Genomic DNA, 22,551 nt, shown 5'->3' with positions numbered 1-22,551 from the left:
CGTGTGTAGTTTTTCATGAAACGACTGCCATCTTTGTTTAAGGAAATAAATAATGCAAATCAAACACACAAACATCATTATCTATTAAAAAAACAGAAACAAATATCCTAAAAAATGGACCATGAAGTTGGTGTGTAGAAAATAGACGTTACTGTAAATGAATTATGAATATCTGAGCACAAGTCACAAATAAATAAATAAATAAATAGACTCATCAAATGTTCGCAGATTAACTGCGGGTTTTTTTCGTAAACAGGGATTAAAAAATAAATCTCGAGGTTTCAGCACCACGGACAGCACTTAACACTACACTTCAGCCTTCACTCACACTTTCAGCAACGTGTTAAAATTCTTGCATAACAACGTTTCTTTCAAAATAAACAGTCTTGATTTATCTTACCTTCTCTGTATTAGGGAGAGTCTGAGTTCTGGTAAAAGTGTCTCCTCCATTAATACTGATCAGTTCCGCATCTGCATGCGGAAATGGCGCAGGGAAAACCACTACGTCACTCTTCAGAGTGTCGGAGCTAAAACACACGTCGTACTGCTGAGTGGATTTGGAGTAAGACCAGCTCCCATCAGGGTGTGTGGTGATCACTGGGGCGCTGTACCTGCTGAAACTGCCGTCTGTCCTGCAGCATTTTACTGCTATTAAACTGATGAGGCTCAGTAAAAAGATGACGGAAACCGACACAGTGGCGATCAGCAGATACAGGTTGAGATCCGAGAAGCTCTCCTCCTTCATCGGAGCGTGTTTGAACTGAGTCTGGATGTCACCTGTGCTCTCGACCACCACCACATCAACAGACACAGTGGCTGACAGTGAGGGCTCTCCGCTATCAGAGACCACAACGACCAGCGGGTGGGTTTTCAGGTCATTGTCACTCATTCTCCTCTTAGTCCTGATCTCCCCGCTGCTGCTTCCGATCCGGAACAGGTTGTTTCCTTTGGGTTCAGAGATGTGATAAGAAAGCAGCGCGTTATAACCCGAATCGGCGTCTACAGCCCTGATCTTGGCCACAAAGTATCCCGCTTCAGCAGAATACGGGATGTTCTCGGTGTTAACGGAGCCGTGCTCAGAATAGGGCGCGAGAATCCCGGGACTGTTGTCATTCTCATCCAGGATGAAAACGTTCACACTCACGTTACTGCTCAGTGGAGGAACTCCAGAGTCTGTGGCCTGAACTTTAAACTGAAACGTTTTCATCTCTTCATAGTTAAAAGACTGTAAACTTTGTATTTCTCCTGTTAACGTGTCGATTTTGAACAGTGAGGAAACTGGTGTACCGTTGATGGCGGTTTGCGGTATAGTGTAGGTTATGAGCGCATTTTCACCTATATCTGCGTCAGAGGCTTTAAGTGTGCATAGAACTGAACCAGCTTTACTGTTTTCTCTCAAGGCAGCATATTCTGTCTTTGTTGTAAAGCGAGGCGCGTTATCATTTACATCCGCTACTAGTACGTTTATTACTTTTGCGCTAGACATTTGCGGGTTCCCTTCATCTTCCGCTACAACTGTGATGTTATACTCTGCAACTTTTTCTCGGTCTAATACGTCATCTAAAATCAGTGAGTAGTAATTCTGGAAAGACGTCTGCAATTTAAACGGACTCGAACCGGCAAGACGACACCTAACTGCTCCGTTTTTACCGGAGTCCGGGTCACTCACGGTCATTAAAGCCACAACCGTGCCTTTCCCCGCACTCTCCTCAACTGGATTAATGAGCGACGTGACAGTCACGCTTGGTGGGTTATCATTAATATCTAAGACCTCTACTAACAGCTTCGTGTGTCCCGACATAGGCACACCACCCTTATCTGTGGCTTGGACACGGATTTCATAGGCATTGCTCTCTTCATAATCAACATCACCTCTTATTTTGACATCTCCGGTTTCCCTATCAATTTCAAACCTCTCCAGAATATTCTGAGGCGTGTGGCTAATGAATGAGTAAACTAATTCTCCATTTAAGCTTTCATCTGAATCTTTAGCTTGCAGTCTAATGACTGTAGCACCAACTGCAGTATGTTCAGCTATGGATACTTTGTACAGTGACTTGCCAAATACAGGAGCGTTGTCATTGATGTCTAAAACGTTTACCATAATGTTTAAAGTCCCTGTCCTAGCGGGTGATCCGCCGTCAACAGCAGTAACTAAAAGGTCAACAAATGGAGTTTTTTCTCTGTCCAGTGCTTTAACGAGCACTAGTTCAGCAGAGATCGTTTTATCACTGTGTGTCTGAATATCTAATGTGAAGTGTTCGTTGGAACCGAGCTTATATGTTTTTAAAGAGTTGACCCCAATGTCTGCGTCATGTGCGCTCTGCAAAGGAAAGCGCGCCCCCGCCGCTGTGATTTCTGTGATGTTCAGAGAGGCTGAACTTACCGGAAACGCAGGGGAATTATCGTTAACGTCGAGAATGTTAATTCTTACCCGGTAAAGCTGAAGTGGACGATTGACCAAAGCTTCTAAATTAACAGAACACGACGCTGCGGACGCGCACAGCTCCTCTCGGTCAATCCTCTCACTGACCTGCAGCGCTCCTGTCTCTGTATTCACTCTGAAGTACTCCCTTTTTAAATTGGATACGATACGGAATTCTCTTGAGGTCAACTCTTTCAGCGAGAGGTTGATGTCTTTGGTTATATTGCCAACTGTAGTGCCCACTTTCACCTCCTCCAGTATATTATACGCGATCTGCCCCAACACACTCTCCAAGACATGGGAAGCCAAAAAGCCCACTATTAAATATCTCTGCAGGTGCATCAGCATGGTTGCTCTATGTCCAGGTCAGTTACATGGAATAACTGGAATAATCCTGAGAAATCAGCATCATCAATGAGAGGAAGACCACCCCCAAGAGAGCAGGAGATCCGACGTAAACAATGGTGAGAGACAAAAGAAAACGCGGCTTTCCTCCTCTGTAATTTCCAAACCATCCAAAATCCATAAATCTTGAACATCCAGAATCATCCATCAGCGTCTTTCAAGCAACGAAGCCACATCAGACATTATAAACTATTAATATGTATATATAAGAAATGAAAACCCATCACAGTTCCGTCGAGCGACTGGATAAAGTAGAGATGGTTAAAGGGAAAAATCACAGTGAAGGAGAAGAGAAAGAAAGGGAGGTGGTCATACAAAGAGGAGGGGCAAATATCCACTGTATTTACAGCTCATGGAACAAGAGCGACACACAGTGGTCTTATGGCTAGTATGCTCCCATTCTATTTCATCTTCTTCGCTGTCACATGGGGCATAAAAGAATCATAAGTCTAAAGTTAAAACACATCTGGAAATAATAAACTAAACAGGTCAAACCTTGAACCACCTTGTAGAAACCACCTTCCTAAAATGTATTAATACTAGATAAATATAACAAACTTTGCACTTTATGTGGTTGAAAAAGTGATAAAACTCAATGACATAATAATGTAATTCTGTGATGTGGGACACACGGTAACATTGCCAAAAGTCTAAATGTAGAAATAGACTGAATATAACACATTTATTAAGATAAATATACTTGTGTAAGGTAATAAGATGCTATATATGTTCAGCCTAAAAATAGATTGCATTACCAGTCAAGATATTATAAAAATATGATTATGTGAGTTATGATTTTTTATTTTTTATTTTTTTTTTATTACTGGGTTGTATTATTATGCAATGCTATTATGCTACATAATGCTACTGCTACTACATTACTGGGTTTATCAAACCTTGTAAAAAAATCAACTTGTAAAAAGCTATAGTAGGCAACTTCACACTAAATGATCAAAATGTTTAACTCAATCACTTGGGGCTTACAGCACTTGACAGACATACCAGCAGCATTTAAGAGATACTTTCATTAGTTTCAATTCTAATGTAATGTTCTTTTCCCCACTACACACATTTAAAGTATTAAAATTTACAGTTATATACAGAGTTAATTTCATACCAGCCATCATTATCAGACTCACAGTCTTTAGCGATTCAAGCAACCATGTTCCATCAGATACTAAAATGTATTTTACATAGATATTAGACTTTTCAAAAAGTGACTGAACAATGTTGTTTATTGACATATAAGCCTAATGCTTCAGGGGTAATTTTACCACTGGCCTCCTCTCACACTGATCTATCAATGTTCATAAAGTGTGTGTGTGTATTTTTTTCTGAATTCTGAATTCTGCCTTTACAAAATAATGAAGTAAATACAGATACTTCTACATTCTGAACAAACAATATTCCAAATATGTGTATGTGTGTATTATTACATCCCAAACCTGTAAATAAGTAAGGGCATATGGTTTCCAGAGGATTCAGTAAGGCATCACATTAGAGCAGCTCTGCATTTAAGTTACTGTTCCAGAACATAGCTTTAAAAGAACTGCGGCTAAAAATAGATACATCCTCCCCCTTACATTCTTAGTATATCACACTCTAACTCTCTCTCTCTTTTTCTCGCTCCATCTCTCAATTGCTTCAGAGACATGCTGAAATGAAATCATATTTCATCTTCCATATCTTACTCTAAATAAACATAATTAATAAGACAAATAAAAAGAGAAGCAGTGATAAAGAAAAGGTCTGATAGGGAAATGAAAGAGAGGGGGGGGGCAGAGGCATAACTGGGGCATGCACATTTGTCCTTGTTGATCTCTTCATTGATGCAGGCACCATGCCTCACTACGTATTTCACTATGTGTTTCCTGGATTTTTTTTTTTTTTTTTCAGATAAGCCCACAGTCTTTGCTCTGAGTGTAATCCTGGATTAGTTTCAGGAGGCTGACTCTCCTGTCCTATTTCTATTCACTATGAACATGACTGCAAATATTAATAATCATAATCATCCTCATCATAAATTCCCTGCCCCAATAACAATAACATCAGGCTGTAAAGATCAGCAGGCTGTAGAATATATTGTTGCTGATGCACAAAGGGACATGTTTCCATATCACACAGATTGAGATGTGAATAGGCTGTTAGAAACCATGCAGTCAAAAGGCACTCACACACTCACACTCACACACACACACACACACACACACACACACACACACACACACACACACACACACACACACACACACACAATGCAATTACATTAGAGGGATAAATATGTTGTGCATATGCATGATGGAGTCACCATGAGTAGTGGTCATAAAAAGTAATTACAGAGTGACTGTTAAAAATAATTAAAAAATAGGCTTTTGTAAGGGTAGGTCAATCCAATACAAGTTCCTGTTCTGGAATTGTATCTTACAAAAATACACTATATGTTTACAATTATTCAAATGCTTATGTGCAAATACACAAATAATCAGCAAAGCTCAACCAGGACAACTGATACATTAGTCTTGAGCTCTACTAACCAAACTACTGGCCAATACACATTTATAATATGCTATTCAGCACCTAAGAGAAACACAAATGGAAAAATGGGAATGCAAATAAAACAAAACACACAACCCTGCCCTGGTAAAGCAATAGGCAATGACACAACTATGTAAACCACAAAACCATAAAATACAAGTCTTATTACATCTTCAGCTTATTACTGGCTGACATTTTAGTTACAGGAATGGGAAGGAAAGTATTAGCTGACTGACAGGCACCGGCCAATCAAATGTTTAAGAAAAGCTGTAGCTGCTTCTATGGCTCAAAAATCAAATGCTCTACTTAGACCTCCTTTTAGGAACCAGTGAATCCACTCCATTTATTTTGGGACGTCTTACAAGGCTGGACCTGTTCACCCGGACAGTACACTCAAATAGTCCCATTTCAAAATCTATAAAGGTCATGTTAATTAAGCTTATGACATGAAATTTCAAAATAATAATACCCAAACACGTACAGATAAAAGTAACCATGACCACAAGTGTGTAGCATTTTCCTTGAATGTCTATATGAAAGATCAAACAAGTTTAATGGAATGATTTGAATGCAGTAGCTCACAATCATAGTGTGTTCATTAAAGTATTCAAAGGACTCCTGTTACTGTAGAAGGTGCATAGCTCATTGTCATTCTGTTTGGGCAGAGAGCCACAGCTAGAAATGCCGCATGCTGAAAAGTCAATCACAGAAAACTCTCTGAAAATGCTACATTGAACTACAAAGAACACTAAAAATTACAATCTAACTTGTAGCCTCTTCTAACCCACCTGAGATTCAACAACAGCACCACTAAGCTGTTCTAACCTATCTAATTCAGCCAATCAAGGATAGGATAGGATAGGATCCTGAAAAGAATAATTGGCAATCACATCTCTGGACTAAAACAATCCCACAGTGCATAATTTCCTTGTCAAGTAAATGAACTATTTGCTCTAATTTCTTTATCAATTATACAGATGTTCTACACAAAACAGGAGCACTTGGGAAATGTACCTAATCACTCATGATGTGAGGCAGGCAAAGAGACACAAGAGATTTACTATGTGATCATATTCAGAGCTCTGTTCAGGAACAGGTCGAAAATGTCTGCATATTATTATTGTAAAAGGATGCTTTTTTTTCAATTATACAAAAAATAACATTTAATAAATGACAAAAATGTAGATAAATGATGAAAACAAAGATGTAACAATGAAACTAGTTGTTAGCAGAGCTAGACAAGCTGTAACAGTTAGCTACATGAAGCCAAATTAATACCTGTCACTCTAAGAGTAGTTTCTTCTAACACTCAGGTGACTCACTGACAGAGGTGGACGAAGTACACAAATCGTGTACTTGAGCTAAAGTAGAGACCCCCAAGGTGAAATACTACTCCAGTAAAAGTAGAAGTCCTTACTCTAGACCTCAACTTGAGTAAAACTACAAAAGTATTTGGCTTCAAATGTACTTAAGTACTTAAGTAAAAGTACTGAAAGATTAATTATGGCTCTGATGTCCTGTTATCATTTTTGTAACAAGACTTGCTTCCTGAGCTCATTTTAGATGAAAATCCTCCAGTGTCTCTCTTGGTAAACCAGTCTTTTAATAGAACGTCATTAATTAGTGACGTTGACGTCTATTAAAATGTTCATAAGCACAAAACACTGACGGCAAACAGTTTCCATCAGGGAGAACCGAGTGGCTCTGAAATCACTTTTACAAACAAGCAAAGTTTCAGCTTAAGATTACTTTGTAACTTAGTTATAAATTTAATAAAAATTTGCTTTAAACTCAGGATCACAAATAAGTTTTCCTTTATTATATTGATCAATAGGTCTCTGTTCATAAACATAAACTGACCAAAACTAATTTACTATAAAATGAAAGTGTTTTTATGAATTCAGAAAAAAGAAACATGCCAGTCACGACTGCATATGTTTACATATTTCTATATTGTGCTCTATTTACACAAAGTTAGATTAGTTCCATCAATGGTGCTCTTGCTTTGCGTTTCTTTTGTTTTGACATGTTACGTTTTTATACACACAGAAACCAAAAGGAACAACAGATTTCTGAAAATGTAGTTGAGTAAAAAGTGAGATATTTGACTTTGAAATGTAGTGGAGTGAAAGTAAAATGTCACCTAAAATGGAAATACTCAAGTAAAGTACAGATACAGAAAAAACTACTTAAGTACAGTAACGAATTACATTTACTTAGTTACTGTCCACCACTGCGCACTGAACACGTTAAAGTTTTGTTTCCAATTGGTTAGCAAACTTCAAGAGGAGACAAATTTTAGTTTTATGTCTATAACTGTTCAAAAGTACATTTCAGTGTTTTATTTGTTGTTATGTCTAAATTTCATATTTAATTGTGGTAATGGCCAAATATCATAAATGTATTTTTTTAAGTGAATACATTGTAAAAAGTAATTGATCACTTTACTGAAAAAGCACAGTAACCTAACTGATATGTATCTACCTTTGGGTTGTTTTACCTTTGGGCCCTGAATTTGGAGTACCTCAAATTTTATCTTTATTTAATTTGATTATTTTAATACACGCTTAAACCTCATAAGAAACTTTTCTTCTTGTTTTATATTACAGGTAAATAACCTCCCTGTGTTTTCCCTTCAAAATACTGGTTGGTTTGGTTTGTTTCAACTTAATGTTTTAGTTATGTTTGCAATTTGAAGTTAATGGTTTCCTGATATTTCCTGAGTAATAAGATAACTTAGATTTGTGAGGATAACTTTTTTTCTTTTGCTAACATGCCCTTGCTTAACGTCTTTTGATTGACATTTTAGTGGTAAGCACTACTCAGGTATACTATGATGCTATGAATGTCCTATACAAAGGTCAATTAACCATTACCAACTTACCAACTAATGAATTATTTCATCAGTTTCCTCCCTTTTTTAGCTTATTACAATTTATAATTTATAATCAGACTTCCAGTGGTTTTGCTGTGAGCATATGCAGTATACCTTCATATCACATAGACTACATAGACTGTACCTCTGCTTAGCAAACACATCCCTCCCCAAGTTAAGTGGTTCTGTAAAAGCAGGCAAAGTGCTGAGGTATGGGTTTCTCATATGGATTCATCCCACTGTGACTCTTCTGCACTGCAGAGAAAAGAGACTGTACCATCTGACGAAGAGCATCCATTGATCTGTAAATAGTTTGTAGGTGTAGTGTGAGATTGTCTCTGAGAACTGATTGTCTGAGTGCATGTATGTGAGTGTGTGTATAAGCCTTTGGGTGTAAAATGAGCTACTTAATAAAGCTTATACAGTCATAGAGCCATACATTTCTGGGCATGCTCAGTAGGTCCTGCAGAACAGGAACAGAATTGATTTGTACTGGTTGGAATGGGCGAGGCACTGCAGGAAGGGTACAACTGCACACACACACACACATTTACAGACATGTGGACCCTCTCCTGTACATCTGCATACACATGCCCAGAATGTTTAATCAGATAAACACACAAAAACACTTCTGTTGTTTCCCTCACGTTCACACAGCTTTTGAAGTTGCACATCCAGAGGGTCTATTAATAGAGTGCTGTAAATAAATAATGTTGGTTAAATGCAGAGTTAACAGTCATGAGGGATAAGTCTCTCTGATGAATATATTAGAGTTTTTTATGCTTAGATTTAAAGCCTAAACATGTTTATTTGTTAATTTTTGCATATGTGGGTATACAATTTATGTGACACTTGAGGATGTGTAAGAGGGCTGCAAACACCAGAGGGGGTACTTGTATAGCCTGTGTGTGTGATGTGTTTGATTACATCTGTAAGCCAAGGGTGTGGCCAAAGGATGTGCTTTCTGGGCTTTCTTTGTTTGTGTGTGTGTGTGTGTGTGTGTGTGTGTGTGTGTGTGTGTGTGTGTGTGTGTGTGTGTGTGTGTGTGTGTGTGTGTGTGTATGGGGGGGGTGGTTGTGGGTTTTCTTTGTTTCCCAAATATTTCTAGATAGATTTATAGGTGCAACGAAAGGTGCTTTGCATAACATACACAAAGAAAAAACCTTGTGAGTCACATGTTAAGAAATAACAAGAGCAAAATATAAAACAAATAAGTGAAAACAGATCAGAAATAGCATTAGAAAACTTAAAGGATAATAAAAAGGAGAAAAGGGGGAATTGTTCAAGTATAATGTGTGGTAATAGCAAGGTCTATTAATTTATGTCTAAATTATTTTAATTGCTGTTTAGATTTGACAACGTTCTTACTTCTCATCATTTTCAGATGTATTTTTAAATTTATTTTTACTGTTATTTTTTTACTTGTTCTTAGTAGTTGTATTGGAGCACTTCATTTTGATAGTCTTGCTCCTTTTACTTGATTTTTTTTTTTTTTACACATATTTATCAGGGTCACTCTCAATATACTTCTAGTCAAAATAAAGGTTGATTGATATTTTATATTAATATATTGATTGATATATTTATTGCATGCTTCATAGCATTTTAGACATATAGAGTATTACCACATGATTTATGGGAAATAAAGGGTAGAGACACATGTGTGTGTGTATGCATGTGTGGAGGGGGAGGGGTGCTGCTAGCAGGCGGCAGATCCCCCTCTCTTCCTTGGCTGAGCCATTCTGTTGCCATAGAAACCTCCTTATAGTAGGAGAGGGCGGCTGGTGAGACCCTGTTTACTCTCCCAAAGCAAGACAGACATGAAGCTGTAAAGCTCTGAATCCTTGCCTCTACCATACACACCATTCAAAGCTGATCTACTTCTCAATTCTTTGAACTACTTCTTGACATTTTTGACCACAGAAAAATCTCTATTTATAACAATCAGAATGTGGAAACAGAGAAAAAAATATAATGAAGTATAAATGGTAACCTTATGTCCACAGATTTAAACATTTACAGATTTAGAATTGACAAAGCATAGTTCCTCTGTCATTGTCATGCCCCCTGCCTGCCTCCCCCTCTCTCCTCACATGTAAACACATGCCGGAGAGTAGGTCAGCTCATGTGGTTATGTGCCACTACAGCAGCAGATAGAGAGAGACAGAGCCAGTATGACTAGCATCACCTCCCCCACCAAGAGGCTGACCTTTTAGCTCAGCCACGCAGCCAACATGTACCTCATCTGGACTACAGCTCATTCAAACGGTTACTGCCTGGCCTGAAGACCCAGAAATAAATTCCTAATGTTTCTGGATTGCACAGATAACCATTCATATTCAGACATCTAAATTCACAGGTGTTTTTTAATTTTGTTTTTAAAATAAATATATATCTGCTGATCTATTGCTGTGTGTCTAGATTCTAATGTTCTGTGCACAAAAAAAGGCTATCCTTATACATCTTCTTGTCATAGCATAATAGATAAGGATAAATAATTGAAAATTAATATACAGCCACACATAATCATTAAAAGGCTGTTCTACTCTTTCCATTATATTTGTGTTCTGAGTTGAAATGGCCTTGAAGAATGCATACTGGTTTGTTTAAGACCTGCCTACGATGACTTGGGACCCGATTTGAAACTTGCCAGCACTGGCTCAAGACTTGAATTAAGACCTGACTATCTTGTCTTGAGACTTACCAAGGGACACAAGTGTCAAGACTTGGGACTTACTTTTTACTTGCAACTTATTGACTTGTTGCCATCTCTGACTTGAAATATGTCCTCAAAACTTCTCAAAAGCTGCTCAGACTAAATCCAGGTCTTCATTAAAGTCACAAAGACTTACATGATGAAGTTTTGTTCATTTTTATAGTTCCACTCATATTGTGTTCTAAAACATCAACAAGTCTGATTTGTCTTAATGAAGGCCTTAATTCTGTTTTAGCAGGCTGGAAGAAGTTTTGAGGATGTATTAATCAAAAAAGATTTGAATGACTATCAACACCTGGTGTAAACATTACTATCCCTTGTAGCTCTAGCGCTAAACTACAGAAACAAAATTTGAACAGAAAACACATCTTGGCAAACCAACTGTACCCAGAACAAGTTGATAATTGTGTAAATTTTATGTTTCACTGTTCCAATGCCCTTTTTTCAACCATTCATATAAACTCAAGCAGTTATCCACATGTACACAGAAATCCCAAATACAAGGAGAGGACCTTTACATATTCTGCCCCTTAAGATTGTAAGCAAGGTCATGACTAAGGTGACAAATAAAGCTAAAAATATATAACCCCCCCCCCCCCCCCCCCCCCCCCCCCGACTCTCTCTCTCAGTGTTATGAGTGGTCCAAATAAAAAATGCATTATAAGCTTTGCATTATCACTTAATTCACTCGAAGTCAAAGTCACTCAGAGTTTTGTAGCATCTCTTTCAGAATTAAACATAGTAGACAGTTTAGTCTGAGGCCAAACCAGAGATGTTCTAAGGGCAGCTGAGAACTTGTCACTGCTGATTGGGTAGTATTGTCACTATCCCTGCATTGATTCTCATAAAATGTGGATAGACTATGTTTGTCTTGGGTCATAATATAATGTAGTTGTTGCCTTAAATGTGGTTTAACTTAGTTGTCTTAGCTGCAAATATAATTTCCCCTGTAAGGACAAAAAAGTTGCAGTGGCAAAAGAAATGTCTAGAGTAAAAATACTACATCAGCTTCTCTCCTTGTAATCAACATACTCTAATGTTGTCAGCTCTAACTTGCACAAAACAAGAGGCAGAGTGTGAGAGTGGCATTCCTTATCCTTATTATTCCGTATCTTGCAACTGACTCATCACAGGATTTTGGCCTGTCTTTTTTTAACCCTGGCAAAGCTACAGTGTCCTCTGCTTGTTTGTGCCTTGTGCCTCAGATTTACATATATAAGAGTAAACAAAACAGCATTTGCCTGAATGGGCACACATTCACAGTCATGCAGGCAAGCAGTCAAGCATAATCATAACAGTCAAACACAAGTGAGTTCACAAACGCTGTAGGTCACCTGGATCTCATACTGCCATTTCCTACTGCTTATCACTTTAATTACAAGCTCACACATGCTCACAACTCCTTCACATCTTAATCATGGAGGTTGATCTGTTTGGGCAGAAAGCCATAACCAAGGGTGCTGCATGTGGAGCTTCATTAAGACTAACACAAGCCGAAGGGCTAAAAAATGCTGGAGGGGGGGCAAACCGTTCAGGCTTATTCAAGCTAGCTTTTTAACTAGGTAACAGTAGCCAGCCCAATGCCAGGTGGCTATAGGGACAAAATAAAACAGCCACCTGTTCTTGGCCTGTCCAGTCTTTACCCAGCTCTACCACTAAGCAAAAACAACGTAATTTAGCAGCTAGTCAAATGTTCAAAGAAAGCTAACCTACCGAGAAGCTGTGGTGATCATGGCTATACTTACTGTCCTCTAACGTGATGTCAGTGGCATAACTAAAATAGTATAGGCCCCAGTGAAAAAAGGCCCCCATATGAAAGATATTTTAAATGAAAAAAGAAAAAAAATCATGAATGTAATTTGCATGTCTATTATGTTATGTCTTACAAAAGCTTTTGCTCAAGGCATGCCACTCCGCCCACTAGCATCTAATGTCACATGTTTGATAAACTACTTTTTGGGATTGCTACATATTATATGTCAGTGAAGTTACTTCTCATGTAGGTTAGATGAAAACAGTTAGAGGAACACAGTTCCTGACTTCTTGCTGCACTCTAGCCATCACATGGATTCTATCAACAGCACAACTCTATTAAATTAATATAAAATTGAACAGATAAACAGATATTGGATAGTATCTGTAAATACTGTAATTACTTAAGAAGAGCTTAGGGAAATGGTTAAACTAACATACATCAAATTACAATGGACTGCTTGTTTATTTATATTTAAACTACTGTTAATGTTTTGGGAACAAATAAACACTTTCTGCCCAAATAAGTAGCTTTATATGTCATTTTCTCAGATACCAGAGACCTTTGCACAGTAGTATGTATATTATAAATGTTCTTGATTATTTACAATAAGATGTGATTCCAAACTATTAAACTGTATGAATGTATAATGTGACACCAAACAGCCTACCTAACAACGATACCCATCCATGAAGTACCATGATCAGCTTAGTCACTTAAGCTTTCCAGTGTAAATAACGTTTCATTCCATATAATATTTTAAATCCTTGGAAATGTGAAGTTAAACTCAGTGATACCTTTAATCTCCCTGAGCAAAAACTACAAATGTACATGTGTATGCACCAAAAGGTTACAAATAAGATCATCTCATCTCATGTCTGTTGACATCTTAATGAATGGGGCTCTGCTATGCTCTAGTTTCATTCAACTTTAAAGGAACTGGCCTGGACAGTCTAACCAACTAGTCAGGTTATCGGTGAAAAATCTCCCCACACTACCAATGCCCGAGCCTGGAAAAAAAAAAAAATTGGGGGCTTAGGTGCTGTGGGCTCCCCTCTACTATGGGCCTCAGTCTGATTGCCGTACACCCCCCTACCCCCACCCCCGCCCACCCAGTAGTTACATCACTACATGATGTTGCTATTGAGCATCAAGTTCCTTGGTTTTTAATATTTCATGTTGCCCACTTGAGCATCAATGACAGCTTGCAGTCTTTTGTAATAATTGACTAGTTAAAGGTGACTAATAAGTTTTTTCATGCATTTTTCTCATGTTTCTCTAATATAGTTTTCTCATGCATTTGAACAGTCTTGACTGCATACTATAAAATCAATCAGAGAATGCTCTGAAAACTCTACATAGAAATACAGAGAACATACAACAGCCTAATCTGTAGCCTCTTGCAGGCCTCACCTAGGCCCTCCAAGGCAGTGGTAATCAACTTACCTACAGATTTACAGCAGTGGTCAACAACCATCCTACTGGAAATATATCGCCCTGCAGAGTAACATGCTGCCCTCCACTGACCTAACTAAAGCATCCAATTCAGCCAATCAAGGGTTTTAGATGAGGTTAAATAGCTACAGCAGATGTGGCAGACTCTGGCTCAAATGGAAGGTAGATGTCCAGGACCAGGGTTGGTAAGCCCTACTCTACAGTTTCTTTCTGTGCTGCATGCTGTACAATCGCCTTCATTGCTATAAACAGCATATAATCAAGAACAATTTGTTTGGGCTTTGATGCAATCGATCTTACTACACAAAGATTAACACCAAGATACCAAGACTTTACAGCACTGGTGACATCTTATTAAGACTCAGAATTTAGGATTAGGAATGATCCTCGCTAGCCAGTAAACAAGAAACACTCACTGTGGCACACTGCTGTGTACCCTGCTGTTTGATACCAGAATCACCGAGCAACTCCAAGAGCTTGAACCAATTTGACTGCTCCACTTACTAAGCTCTATGTCAAGAAAGCCAAATCAATTTGAGGATAATACTAATATTTTTCTAACTTATTTAAATCCACGTCCAGATATCCTTTCATTTCCAACTTCTTCGCCATACTGTCAGCCTACTTAGCCATGCTAGATTTATCAGTATGCAGATGATGGCATACCACAGATGAAGTGTAACATGTTATAATTTCAGCTAATACATTTCATATTCTTTTAATGTATTTTTAATGAAAAGAAACTAGCACTGCCATATGCTGTCTTGTAAATGAGCAGATGAGATTAGAACACACACACCAGCATACATCTTAAGAAACATAAATCTCTGCATGAATTTGAATCTAACAAATGTTTAATCATTTATTTCTAAATCTGTGCTCAGATCCCTGTGCTCCTAAAAGTAGAGCACAAATAGGTTTACAGGAAGAGGGACATTGAAACATGGCACATGCACACAAACATTTGTTGTTAAACAATGTCAGGACAAGAGGTAAGATACCAACATATAAATATATCTTTGCTGTCAGAACAAAACATTGTATATCAATTTAGTTTTTCATTTATAATATGAAATGAAAAACATCAGCTGCCTCATGCTGTGTAATAAAATATGATGAATTGACCAATAGAAATATAATGTAGTGTAAACGTGCTACATTAACTTACATTAAAATTTACAAATGTTTTGTTTCTCCTGTATAATTACCTACCTACCTATATATATATATATATATATATATATATATATATATATATATACATACACCCAAAGAAACAGTTTTACCTCAGGAGTTCTAAAAAAATGACACATTGAGCTTTTGTTAACAAAAAAAAGGTGCTATTGTAGGTCATGCCCGATTTCATTGAGGTCAATTTTCATTGAGGTCAGGAGAGTTTTGTCATGAAAATGTAATAACACACACTCTCATATACACACAAATGCACTTGTGTTTCTTCCCTCAAACCTCAATACAAATTTGTGCTCCTTGCCTATGTTGAGGACCTGCATTTTCTTCACTAACAGACCTTCATGCTCCATACTGTCCTCAATTTAGTTTTATTGTCCGCTGGATTAGCAACCATGATCAAAGCATGGAGGTTTAACAAGCAAGATCAAAGGCATAGGAAAATAAAGCTCAAACACTAGATACACGTGTGAGAAAGGAATGGAGTCCCACTCTACTTCAAGGACTGTTTTTAGTTTTAATCGCCTGAGAACCATGGTCTTATCATGTCAGCCACAAAGAGAGCACATTGGAGCCCATTCTCTCCTAAATCCGCTCTGCATTGCTGTAGCACAACAAAAACAAGACACAAAGATCCTAAATCAGCTTCCAAAATAACCCAAAGCAAATGACTCGCATGGGAACAAATGATTCATGTGAACTCGAGACTCAGCAGTGTTTTATGCATAGAAAAGGCTAATTTGAAATTTATTGGGAAGGAAACTTTGCTGCAGGCAGCTAGAAAGGTTGTGTGTGTGGGTGACAGAGACAGAGAGAGAGAGAGAGAGAGAGAGAGAGAGAGAGAGAGAGAGAGAGAGAGAGAGAGAGAGCAATGCCAAAGAAGAACCACTTTTTGTTCCCTGAAGAATATTTTAAATAAAGTGGGCCTCATTCACCAATATCTCCTTAAGGTTTTTCTTAAGTTTGTTTTTGAGAAATGTCCTAAGAAAAGTTTACATCATGATGTGTTTTTAAACCATACAACTGTTCACACCTTTGTGCTGTTGAGTGTGCATAGATTCCCAAATAAGAATGTACTAGTGAATGTCAGAATCTTCATAAAAATGTGTAATTTGGTTTTAAGATGAAATTGCTTCTTAAGTATGGTTTGTAACAGAGGCCCATTGTCCTTTAACATCCTGGTTTTGTTCTTGTGAAATTTGACAGATTTACATGAATTTGACAGCTTTTTATGTGTATAATTTAAAAAAATATATATCTTCTGTGGTATCCTCTGTCAGATCTGACCAACAGAAGAAATTAATGGGATTGGCTACACTCTTTAAAAAGACAGTGCTTGTAGGGGTCTTCTTTAAAGAAAATGGTTCTTTATAGCATCATGAAATGGTTATTATTGTTCTATATTTTTGTTTCTATATTTTGAGAAAGGGTTCTATATAGCACCTCAAATGGTTATGTTATTGATGTCAAGCTTGTAACAACAAGAAGAGCACTTTTTGGTTCTATATATAACCCTTTTCAAAATGGTTCTACTGTATAAAGAACCATCTACAGCAATTTTTCCATCAATGCAGAATTCAATACTCTCTCTCTCTCTCTCACACTCACACACACACACACACACACACACACACACACACACACACACAGAAAGAGAGAGAGAGAGAGAGAGAGAGAGAGAGAGAGAGAGCTGGGGATGCACCGATTTAACTTTTTAACTTTTAACAACTGAACTATCTGCTGGTGTCAATACATTTTACATTTGTAAAACAGAACTAAAGCTACTTTTAGCATTACAGAGACAAATAATACCTATTACTATAGGGATATAAATGCAGTAAAATGAAATACAGATATGTCTAAACAAAAGCCTGGTGTCACCTAAATAAATATAAAATGATAAAATGTTATTAATCAATGACATCAAATTGAAAGCTCTTGTGAAAAGATTTTGTGTCAGTGATGTTGATCCCCAAAGCTTGAGTATTTTTACCTCCACAATAGCTACCCAACCCACCCCACAACAAACATACAAAAGAAAGAAGGGCCAGCTCTGCACCATATCGTATATAAAAAAAGCATAATATATGTACAAGGCATATAAATATAGATAGATAGATAGATAGATAGATAGATAGATAGATAGATAGATAGATAGATAGATAGATAGATAGATAGCAATGTTTGAAAGTTAGTAATTAGTTAACTATATAACCATTTTTGACTGGAAACATAAAAGATGTGATCTTTTGACACAACTGCTAAATTTTACATTATTTAAATAATAAGGATTTTGGATAAACATCACACATACTAATCTTTGACAAACACTCTAACATTTTCCCACTGGTCTTTACTGTAGTGTCAACAACACAAATACTGCTTATTTTACTGAGTGCTATCATTTCCAGCTAATAAGATTTATTGACCATAAGCTCCAAAATTAAGATGGGAAACCTGTGATAATGTCTAGGAATATAGTTGGTTACGTTTTAATGTTTAAGACTGTATGTGTGTGTGTGTGTCTGTCTCTGTGTGTGTGTGTGTGTGTGTGTGTGTGTGTGTGTGTGTGTGTCTGTGTGTGTGTGTGTGTGTGTGTGTGTGCCTGTGTGTCTGTGTGTCTGTGTGTCTGTGTGTGTGTGTGTGTGTGTGTGTGCGCTTCATTTTAAATGATTCTCAGTATGAGAGAGAAAGGCAAAGAGAGAAAGAAAGATCTGCATATGCCTGTCGCAGTATACAAATGAGAATGCATTACTAGTAACACATTTCTATCCAATCCCATAAGCTGGCTTTCTGCGTGATGAGATTAAATCAGCTTGGAACACAGCAGTCTGCATCTGCAGTGAGGGCAAATGCTGAACTGACCACACCATCTGATTTGCCACGCACTGGACACTGGAACACCCGATAACAATCCTATTTGGTCAGCTAAACATCCGTCAGATGCTCCCAGCTCTGTGATTGGCTAATGTGTTGCCGAGTGCAGCCGGAGGCTCTGCTATTGGATGTTCTCGGGTGGGCGTCATGACAGAGAGAGAGAAAAAGACAGATTGCACCAGATTTATGTCAGTCACATTCCCAAGGGGGAATTTTCCAATGGGGCATTGTAAAGACGCCCAGACGCTAGTGATTCACATCACCGACCCTTTTTTCTGGACTGATTTATTAGTCATGGTTGATGACAGTGAAATCAGGAGCAAGGAGAATGTGTACTACAAGGAGATAAGATAGATAAATCAAGAGCCCTCCCCCACACAGTTCCACACCCATACATACACAGAGATTCACACTGACAGGTCTCAGATGTAATGACGTGTAGATGGATGAGATTGTGATGTGTACAGTGAATATATAGTGGTGTGGAATTGGAGCTACAGTAAATAGGTCATCACCTACTAACCCTATTCGATTCTGAAACAACAATATGAAAAAGAAGGAACACATCATTGACAAACTCTCTATTTGAACACCCAGCACCACACACATAAAGCAGAAAAGCAAGATCACATGCAACTTTTCACCACCAGGAGGAGATTTTCCTTCAAGAGTCAGTTTTGAAACAAAGGGTTCCTGTGAGGATCTGCTGTCTCTCTATCTCTCCCTCTCTTCCCAAAACAGACAGACAAAGCACTCCTGCTGAAACTGTCTGAGGAAATGAAAAAAGCAGCTTTCTAAAGGCTGAGAGATAACAAAACTATCTGAATGATCCACCACTGCACTGCAGCACGGGCTAATCCTGACAGCAATAACACTGTTAGATTATTATCATTACACATTCCAGACCCGCCTTATGATCATATCACACAGTACACCTGCCAACAGCTACAGCTATGACACCAATAATGCCAGCTATTCATAACAAACACAGAAGCTCCAGTGAAAAACACCTTTAGAGCTACATTTAGACAGCAGAATCTAATTATATGTCTGTCTTTCATGTTGATTTTGGTCTGCTCAGACAAGACACTGATGTCTGATCTTGTACTGACAATAAAGTGGTCTAAAATCAGGTTTAACTAAATTTATCACCATTTTTATCACACTAATATAATGTATTTGTTCAGCATTGCTATTCTGTTGCAAAGAGACACATCACTGAATGCAGCCACTCTGATAGCAACACTGATGATGTGGAGTAATTGTGCTGTAAGTGGTACCATGTCAATAAGCCCTACAGTGAGCTGACCTATGGAGAGTAGGTTTGTATTGTTTACCCATATACATACACACCCACCCACAAACACACACACACACACACACACACACACACACACACACACACACACACACACACACACACACACACAAAGCTACACTGATCACATGCACGCAAGTACCCCAGTGGCCTACTGTGGGAACCAGTGACCTACAGTGAAGACATCACTGCCTACAATGTATTCTCTCTCTAAACAGTGACCTGCACCACTTTGGTCTGTACTCAAAATGTCATACCTATCTGAGTGTGTGTCTGTGTGTGTGTGAATAGAAATAATTTCATGTGTGTGGCATAGACCTGATTATTAAAGTTTTAATTTGAGTTTACTTTCTGTTAGTTTAAACAGTGCCTTAATCATTTTTGTTTTGTTCCTATTTTCTGAACAGGTAGTATAATATAGTTTCAGTTTTAAATTTTAGTATTTTGATGAAAGCTGTGCTGGTAAATATTTGATCATGGAGGATAACAAAAATGCAACTATTCACTGTTAGTGAGATTTATTACAACTCAAAAACATTATTTTTATACATGGTATATACTTAAACTGACAGTTTCATTTCTAAATTAGCACAATGTTAGACTCAGCTATGTGTCTCAGCTGGGTTGCAAGCTTTCCTTTAAGATCCAACCACCTAAACGTCATGCACTGAAAATGTAGGAAAAAAAATTCTCCATAATTCTTTCATTTCTGAATTTTTTATTACCGTTAATGTTGCAGTGGACATTAAAGTTTTTATATAATTTCAGTGGTTTTGAAAAATTCTATTTTTATCACAGTTAACAAGTTTTTTTTCCTGATAGTTTCCATTTTAGAAATAGATTCTCTTAAGATTATTACCCTGACCCATCTCTAAAACTCTATTTTCTTCTCCTCCCTTTCTCTCTCTCTTTCTCTCTCTGAAAATCCCTGAGCACAAGGACAGAACACAATATTCCACTCAACATCAAATCTTAATAGGAATGTTCTAAGCACATTCCATCCTAACTCATGCATCTCACAGTGCTCCTAATTTTAAATCCTCTAAAGGGTACTTTCATATGGGACTAAGAAAAAAGACAAGGGCTTATTCTCAACTCACACCCAAAATCATATTGCACATTACAGGTAGGTCTTTAAAACTATTGACACAAAGCCCAAACTACTACATGCTTTTGCAAAGCAATATATATTGCATTGAAAAGATATTACAATACTCAAAGCTTTCTGCAGCATAGTTTGTTTTTGTTTAAATATGATGTTTCATAGCAAAGGGTGTCCAAATATAAAGCATCTTGACTCCATGGATAGAAAAAGCAAATACTATTTTACAGACAAAATGCAATGTGGTGGGAATAAAATACAATATTAATAAATGTTTAATGTTGTCTAACATGTTCATAGTGAAGAAGACAGATGTATACGTATAGGATTCAGCAGTTAAGCAGTAAGAAAAGAAAGGCCCAAGGCCCAAGAAAGAGAAGGAATAAAGGGCCAAGGGCCAAGAACGATCATGGTGGAAGACACTTCAAAATGAACCAAGCATAATCTTTATGGAAAGAAAGTCAAAAAAGTCTTCTAGATCAAATAAGTTTGGACACAAGTAAGGACTGTTTTGTAAATGGTACTGCAGGAATCAGGACAGGATGTACAGGGAGTAGTTAGAGTATTTAGATAAATACACAATTTAAAAAAATCATTGATGAAGCTTTCTTACCTTCAAGGTACTCTGTGGATGCATGGGGAAAAGAAAAAAGAAAAAATGATATGGTTATTTTTGCTTGTCATTTTATACACATGGCACAATGAAAATCAGCTTTATATTGTACTGCAATTTACAGCCTCTCTCTCTTCCAATCACATATGCATACACATGCAGAAGAAAGAGATAAAGGCATGGGGAAGTAAAAGCTGCCCAGCTAGGTGCAATTGCTGAGACAGTTTCATTTATGTTGGACACATGTCTTTGTATCTCAGATCTTCTCACTGCCTTCATATGAATATGCTTCATATGAATAAACATGTGAAATAATTGTTATACAAAAAATACATGAAAAGTGTTTGCTTTTGTTTTTTGCATTCAAATAAGTTAGACAACACAATCTGGAAAAAAGTTATTAATTGCACAATAATATATTTTATTTGAAAATGAAATACAATATCATTACTGTCAATTCATGTAAATCAAATTCAAACAAGTTGCTAACTTAACTAATAGCTTTGATCTAGCAGACTAATATGTGTTCTGGTAGGCCTCAAGTGGGCAGCTTCAAACTTAGGCATTAGTTTTACGCCAGTGGCTCCATGTTTGACTTGCTGTTAAACATAGCCGATTGTTAGTATATGCTTGTTAAACATTTGCAAATGTCTACCTTCTGATAGCTCTGTATTGAAAACCGTTACCATACAGTCTGACTATGAAAACTGAAAGCGTTTAAAGGAAAGATACCCGCCACAAGGGGAAATGTGTGGTCTGTGGTCACCTTGCATGTTCATTAAATTTATGTTGCGTAGTTTAGCCTAATAAAATGTACAAAAGCTTTATAGCTTATGTATTGATTTGTTCCCATGATTATGGTGAGGCATGGCAACATTGGATCTAGTAATACTTCCATGCTCCTGCCACAGTCTGGAGTTTCATACTTGAGGAAAAGTCAGCTGGCAAATATATAATCTTTTACAACTTTTAACATATTTTTTAATTTAAAAATAGCTCATGACCTTATTTCAGAGCACCACCAGAGCACTGGTATCAGCAGACTTACAGCAAATAGAGGAGTAGAAAACTCAACCTAAACTACTTAAATCAAAACTCCACAAGATCATCCAAACACATTTGGGAGTGTGTTCCTAATTTTAATGAGTTCCTCAGGAAAGTCTCATAACCCCAGTCCTGGAGACATGTATTGCACATTCAGTTGATTGATCTCTAAAATAATACTATACTTATATATGAATTGTCCTGCTAACAAGCTCTAAACATAGAAAACATTATTTATTAATGTG

The 22,551-nt window shown here is 37.4% G+C and overlaps 2 protein-coding genes across 15 annotated transcripts in view; both read right to left on the bottom strand.

Annotated features, from left to right (window-relative positions):
- LOC108430948 (protocadherin alpha-C2-like) overlaps nucleotides 1–22,551 on the bottom strand; it is a 187,296-nt gene that overhangs the window by 76,870 nt on the left and 87,875 nt on the right. For all 14 annotated transcript variants that reach the window (XM_037542896.1, XM_037542897.1, XM_037542902.1 and 11 more), the window contains exon 2: nucleotides 21,263–21,274. In XM_037542896.1, the coding sequence (XP_037398793.1) occupies nucleotides 21,263–21,274 (12 nt within the window). The remainder of the gene's footprint in view (nucleotides 1–21,262; nucleotides 21,275–22,551) is intronic.
- Nucleotides 392–3,042, bottom strand: LOC108430921 (protocadherin alpha-2-like). The gene has a single exon (XM_037542911.1). The coding sequence runs from the start codon at nucleotides 2,771–2,773 to the stop codon at nucleotides 392–394; it is 2,382 nt and encodes a 793-aa protein (XP_037398808.1). The 5' UTR covers nucleotides 2,774–3,042.

Source organism: Pygocentrus nattereri, chromosome 11 (assembly GCF_015220715.1).
Source record: "Pygocentrus nattereri isolate fPygNat1 chromosome 11, fPygNat1.pri, whole genome shotgun sequence".
NCBI lineage: Eukaryota > Metazoa > Chordata > Actinopteri > Characiformes > Serrasalmidae > Pygocentrus > Pygocentrus nattereri.
This window is presented reverse-complemented; position numbering and strand designations above follow the sequence as displayed.

Coding starts and splice junctions, on each gene's coding strand:
- LOC108430921 (XM_037542911.1), bottom strand. CDS start 2,773: ATGCTGATGCACCTGCAGAGATATTTAATAGTGGGCTTTTTGGCTTCC.